Source organism: Lutra lutra, chromosome 8 (genome assembly GCF_902655055.1).
Source record: "Lutra lutra chromosome 8, mLutLut1.2, whole genome shotgun sequence".
Lineage (NCBI taxonomy): Eukaryota > Metazoa > Chordata > Mammalia > Carnivora > Mustelidae > Lutra > Lutra lutra.
In genome coordinates this window covers 86,819,852-86,826,295 of record NC_062285.1, presented here as the reverse complement: position 1 = coordinate 86,826,295, position 6,444 = coordinate 86,819,852, and the positions used below count along the sequence as shown (strand labels likewise).

Sequence of the window (6,444 nt, the reverse complement as noted above, 5' to 3'; positions counted from 1 at the left end):
GTAAGGACTCTTGCCACATATGAAGGGCTAACCCTATATACATCAGGAGATAATTTATTTTATTATTTTTGATTTTACCCTTTTCCAGGTGAAGGAGAAAATATTGCCTGTTTCCTGATCTCTGGTGTGGTTTTTGTGGTAGAGGCGGGGCAAGAGTTATGTGGTCAAAACTGTTTCCTTCAGATGAGCGACAGAAGTGTTACATGAGCCACAGAAGTGTTACATTCTTGCCTTTCTGATTCTAATCTACTTCACACCAGCTGCCCTTTGCCATTCCCCCTGAGATTTCAAGCAAATGAGTCATGCCGGGATGCCATAAGAAGGGGGAGCAGAAGATGGCCGCTGGATGGCAGGAAGGGGATATTTTGCAGAGTTTCAAGTATTTGTCTTTTCTAGTAAATAAGATTTGACCTTTATCTTAGATTGGAGACAGATGTAGGCCCTGCCTCCCATTGTAGAAGGCTAGACATAAAATCCTCTTGTGTGTAGCGGGCGATACTGAACATCCAGTTTCTTAGCCCTGAACGACACTGCTAGCTTTGCCTCGCCTCCGTGCTGGGGGCTGTCATCCATGTCCAGTGAGCACAAGATGGTGGCCGGCGAAGATGGAAAATGGCTGGGTTGCTGGAAACACACACAGACTCGGTACCTTTTTAACTTTTATTCTTGCCTACCATAGAGCATATTTTCTGCAAAAATTATGAGTTAAATATAATTTAATGGAGATAGGGTATTTAAAATATAATCGTGACAATTTAAAAACGCTCATGAATACAGAAGGAAAAAGAGCCAGCCAGTAAACCAAACAAAACCAAAACCAAACAAATGGGAGTAAGAACAAAATCTCTTCAGTTTAGAGACAGTCCATCTATTCTTCTTTCCCAGGGGGCAGCTCCCCAGAGCCACTGTTGAGATCAGACTCCAGAGTAAAAGGTAATTTTTGCACCGCGTGTGTACATCTGATTCACAGAAGCCAGTCTGTGTTCCCGCCCTGGCAGCCAAGGCCAAGCAGAGCTCATCACAGTCTGCCGCTGCTTGGAGGTCTCTGGGACGCTTGAGGCCACTGCCTTAGTGCAGCTGTGCTTAATTCGCTTGGTTGCTCTCCTTGTCGGTCGTGTTCAGCTGCAAGTACTCCAGAGTGCCCCGTTTGTAGCTGGCCACCCGTGTGGGTTTTCGGCTTCTTATCCCCGCCGCCTGCCTTTTCTGTAAAGAGTTCGCGAGCATGTCGGAAAATTCGGCTTGCAAGCGCTGCTGATTCTCCCTGGGAAGAGAGTGGGGAGGGAAAACGGAACTTCTCAGCAATTCATACAGACTATTTTGTCCTTCCAGAACAATCAGTTCCGTTTACCAAATACTTATTTGAGTGCTTAGTCCACGCTAACCACGGGAAGCCCAGAGAATAGAGAAAGAGCCTTGCTTTTGATAGGCTTATAAGAGCTGTCATCCCTGCTCTGTGCATTTGTGGAAAAAGCAGGATACATTTCAAACAGAAAATTCTATTTCACCTTAGGTGAGCCTGGTGATGGGTACTAAGGAGGGCACGTATTGCATGGAGCACTGGGTGTGGTGCATAAACAATGAATCTAAGAACACTGAAAAAATTAAATTAAAATTCTATTTCAATTTCAAAGTGGAATGACACGCTGCCTCGGCTTGGAAGACGGTTACGTTTCCACATGCCACTGCAGGGAGGGCAAACAACGCCAGGACAATAGCGGTGGGGGCCCTGCAACCCAACCCTGAGGACTTGGTCCCACACGTTCTGGGGTGTGGATCTTGTCTGGGGAGGCCTCTGAAGGGATGGAGGGTTTTAAGAGTTTGGAGTGGACCTGGGGGCTCCAATAAGGGGCCAGCTCCCCTGTGGCCCGGGGAAGATCTGGCTTGTTTCGGCTTCCCTAGAGGCTTGCCATATCTGTGTCCAGCATCTGAGAATCTGCAAGCCAGGGTCTCTCGACCATATCAAGAGCCACCCCAACAGCCATGTGACTGATTGCAGCAACCAAATGTGCAATGGGGTGACCCTCTTGGTCACCATGAAGAGAACTGAAACCTGTTCGTTAGACCTGAAACTTGGCCTTCCTCATCTGTGGGAGAACACAGCTTCCATGTAATCACCCAGAACCACAGGCCTGGGTGGGAGGCGGGGAAGGGAAGGTCCTGTTTCCATCAGGCAGCCTAGCAGAAAGCTGCCGGCAGGGGTCCAGTTGCAGAGTGCCTCTTGGCCACCAGAACGCCCTCCTCTGGTCTGAACCAGATCTGCGGGAGGTGAGCTGTCCGCTCTCCTCCATTCTGAGCGTGCCTGGAACACCCAACTTCTGGCAGCCAGAGAAGGGAGGTTTCTAGACTTCTCATGTAAGTAGTCCCTGGCTGTGCATTTGATGTAACATTGCCACTGGCGGAGCACTTGCCAACAGTTATGGCTGTACACAGCAGGGATAATAAAGCCAAGACTTCCACTGCCCTGTCCTGCCCCACCACACCCAGCAGCTTACACAGTAGGAGGGGTCGGCAGGTTGTACTCCTGGCCCTTCACCCCCGTCAGCCAGTAGGTAGTCTCAGTTCCTCTTCCCTGGGGAGACAAGAAAGGTGGGCACCATGGAGGTCAGTGAGATAGGTCTGTTCTAGCCCACAGCGCTGACAAACATCCATTTCCAAGAGACCCCTCACTTCCCTGTTTCTCATGAGTGTCCACACTTCAGTGGAACCCATGTTCTTTTTTTTTTTTTTTAGATTTTATTTATTTATTTGACAGACAGAGATCACAAGTAGGCAGAGAGGCAGACAGAGAGAGAGAAGGGGAAGCAGGCTCCCTGCTGAGCAGAGAGCCTGATGCAGGGCTTGATCCCAGGACCCTGGGATCATGACCTGAGCCGAAGGCAGAGGCTTAACCCACTGAGCCACCCAGGCGCCCCCAGAACCCATGTTCTGATGAGATTTGCATTCCCTCCAGACACATCTTTCTTTCCAAGTGTCTTTTTAAAAATACATCTCTCGTTCCCCAGATGTATTTTTTTTCCAAAGTACAGTCCTCTTTTTTCCCCAAAAGATATTTCAAAGTGTCGTTATAGCAACATCAAAAGAACTCTAAATGAAAAAAGAAGAGAATTTGTGTCCAATCCTGCTTCACTAAGACATCCAATTGGTTTTCATCACCCACTTTTTCTTTGAGCCCTTTTTGCCACAAGATTTCATCACAAACCTTCTGCCAATTTCCCCACCTTAAGCATGTAAATTACAAACACGTGTTCATCCTAAGACATGCTTATTAAGTGACATTTGCTGGACCCATCTGGAGACTATAAAATGAATGGAAATGTATTGGAAATCCTGTTTTCGCTAAAGCTTGTATTTGAAAAGGAGATGGGAAGGCTATATATTTAAAAAATCACTCTTCTTTAAAGGTTTATTTGTTTGAGAGAGAACGAGAGTGCATGCACGGTAGGGAGAGGGAGAGAAAGAATCCCAAGCAGACTCTAGCGTGGAATCTGATGCGGGAATTGATTTCATGACTCTGAGATCATGACCTAAGCCTAAACCAAGAGTCAGACACTCAACTGATTGAGCCACTCGGGTGCCCTTTAAAACCGGTAGTTGGCTGGCTGGGTTTGGACTGCAGTCATCCACACACCACTCTTATGCTGGGGGGAATGCTCTGTGCAGAAGTGTACTGATAGTGAGTGTGATATGAGGTCACGTCTACACGAAAGGAGGCTTTTCCAAGTTGCAGTTACATTGTAAAGGCCAGAAGCACTGTGGCTTCTGGAGACAGATCATCTTCCGATCAGTAGTTGGCTTCAGACCATTTGTGAAAGGACTCGAATGACCTTTGAAAAGCAGCCCAAGAGCCAACTGGAGAAACTTGGAGATCAACAGCCTGGGGAAGAGAGACTGGTGATTCTCCATCCTTGGCATGCTTCCTGATCACCTTGAATACTCACTAAAAATCTAGATTCCTGATCTACACCCACAGAGGGTCTTTCTCAGCAAGGCTGGGGCCGCAGGTGGCAATCACAGGTCCAAAGCTTCCGAATGGTAAAGCAACCCCTGGAGAGGTGGTTTTAGAGAGAAGCAGCAGTGAGAGTGAGGAAGTGAGGGAGGCATGGGGGCTTTGGCTTAAGTTAAATAAGTCCCCAGGCACCTAAGTGGTGCAGCTGGTTGAACGTCCGACTCTTGGTTTCACCTCAGGTCATGATCTCAGGTTGTTGGGCTTGTGCTCAATGCAGAGTCTGCTTGAGTTTCTCTCTCCCTCTCCTTCTGCTCCTCACCCTCCTCCCCAGGCTCTCTCTCTCTCAAATAAATAAATCTTTTTTTTTAAAGATTTTATTTATTTATTTGACAGAGAGAGATCACAAGCAGGCAGAGAGGCAGGTAGAGAGAGAGGAGGAAGCAGGCTCCCTGCTGAGCAGAGAGCCTGATGCGGGGCTCAATCCCAGGACCCTGAGATCATGACCTGAGCTGAAGGCAGTGGCTTAACCCACTGAGCCACCCAGGTGCCCCTCAAATAAATAAATAAATCTTAAATAAGTAAATAAATAAATAAGTTCCATCCCAGACCTTAGCTCTCGGCTTTGCGTGAAGACATGGAAGCAAAACTTGGAGGTATGTGGAAGAAATGGTGGTAGCATTTTATAACATATCAGTGTTAGTTCAAAATATGAAAAAAGCTCTGAGTTTGCATTCTTCTGGGGGTGGCTTCTCCTACAGGGGGTAATGGGCGATCACCGCAGGGAGTGCAGAAAAGGATTCTTCATCTTTTTGCTCCTTAACATTATTGACCATGGGATGTCCCGTCTCCAAGGAGGGGACCCACAAGTGAGTGCTTTTTCTGGGTCCCCTCCCTGTGGACCCCTTACCTTTAAGTATGTTTCCCCTCTCACTTCGTACAGGAACTGGCATTCGGTTCTCTTCAGGATGGCTATTGTGGAGCCGCTCACATGAATTCTCAAGGCTGGAAATGCAAAACAGTCAATGAAAATCTCCATTTTGAAGTCTATTCTAGGAACACGTTTGTTTCCACTTGAATCAAGACAGTTGTTACAGGAGTTCTTGACAGCTGAGATATTTTGGTGAAAGGGCCCTTAAAAATATGACCTGTGAGACAAATACTATCACACATGGGACAAAAGAGGACCTGGCATTGCTTTTTGGGGTCTTGAGTGAAGAGGCTCTGCAGGTCGTGCTCGAAAGATTCTCCCTCCTGCTCAGAGGGGTGCCTCCTGCGTCTTGGTTTGGATTTAGTTTGTGGTGCTGAGCTTGACAGCTGCAATTTGGTTTTGGGTCCCTGTTGTGAAAGTTCTAATTAGCAGCTTAATTGTTGGCAGCAAGATGGAGATTCAGGAGAGAGTGACAGGGTCATGACTTTTTTAGGTGTTACTCTTTTGAGGTACTGTCATCCTTCTGACAAGCAGTTGGTGAAGTCACCGACATTCATGGTCCACCATTGGTATACCACGGTTCCCACCATGGGGGCCACAGACAATGACAATAGTAAGGATAATGGCAGTCCTATATTATACGCCTGCCATGTATCTGAGGATTACTAAATGCTTAACACACATCATGTCAACTCCTTCCGGAGACCCTTCCAGCAAGACTGGTATCCCATCCTCTATTTATTCCTTCTACCTTCTGATGCCTAGAAAGATGAGTAACTACTCCCCCACCCCCGGCTTATACAGAGAGTGATCTGTACAGTTATAATGGTAACCCAAGTCTGTCCTTTCCTTTATACCATGACTTTCCTGTACAAACCAGTAAGAGCTTGTCAGTAGACTGCCAAGATACCACTCTCGCACCTGTGTTTTTGTCAGCCCCACCTACCAAAGCTTGCTTTCTCTCTTATCTAGATTTCTGTTACTATCATGGCCTCTAATATTTATTGAGCATTGGGGTGCCTGGGTGGCTCAGTGGGTTAAGCCTCTGCCTTCCGCTCAGGTCATGATCCCAGAGTCCTGGGATCGAGCTCCACATCGGGCTCCTTTCCCCTTTCCCCCTCTCTGTCTGCCTGCCTCTCTGCCTGCTTGTGATCTCTGTTAAATAAATAAAATCTTTTTAAAAAAAATTTATTGAGCATCTACTACATGGAGCTCATGGTGCCTCCACTCTGTCAGGTGAATGCAATAAAGGCTTCTGCATATAATAAATACTTATATTTTCCTTTACTAAAGCCAATTCTCAGGAAAACAAAAGAGGAATAGGAAAACGAGCCAGTGTAAGCTCCATATCTAGCCCACTGAATTTTTTTTTTTAACTTACATGGATTTATGCTAAATATCATGACTATTCCAGGTAGAGCATGCCTGAATGCATTGCAAATGAACCAAAACGAACAGAAATAGTCTACTAATGAGCTAAAAAGGAAGAACACAGAAATTCTCAGGCAGTGGCAACAACGAAAGCAAATGTTGCAAGAACTGGACTGACTGAGGCCCATGTCTAGTCCAT

At 46.6% G+C, this 6,444-nt stretch overlaps 1 protein-coding gene across 1 annotated transcript in view; it reads right to left on the bottom strand.

Moving 5' to 3' along the window:
- Positions 1-646: 646 nt before the first annotated feature.
- GUCY2C (guanylate cyclase 2C) overlaps positions 647-6,444 on the bottom strand; it is a 68,887-nt gene continuing 63,089 nt past the window's right edge. The window contains exons 25-27 of the mRNA XM_047743096.1: positions 4,854-4,948; positions 2,493-2,569; positions 647-1,261 (exon numbers count right to left, since the gene is read on the bottom strand). Coding sequence (XP_047599052.1) covers positions 1,084-1,261; positions 2,493-2,569; positions 4,854-4,948 — 350 coding nt within the window. The 3' untranslated portion in view covers positions 647-1,083. The remainder of the gene's footprint in view (positions 1,262-2,492; positions 2,570-4,853; positions 4,949-6,444) is intronic.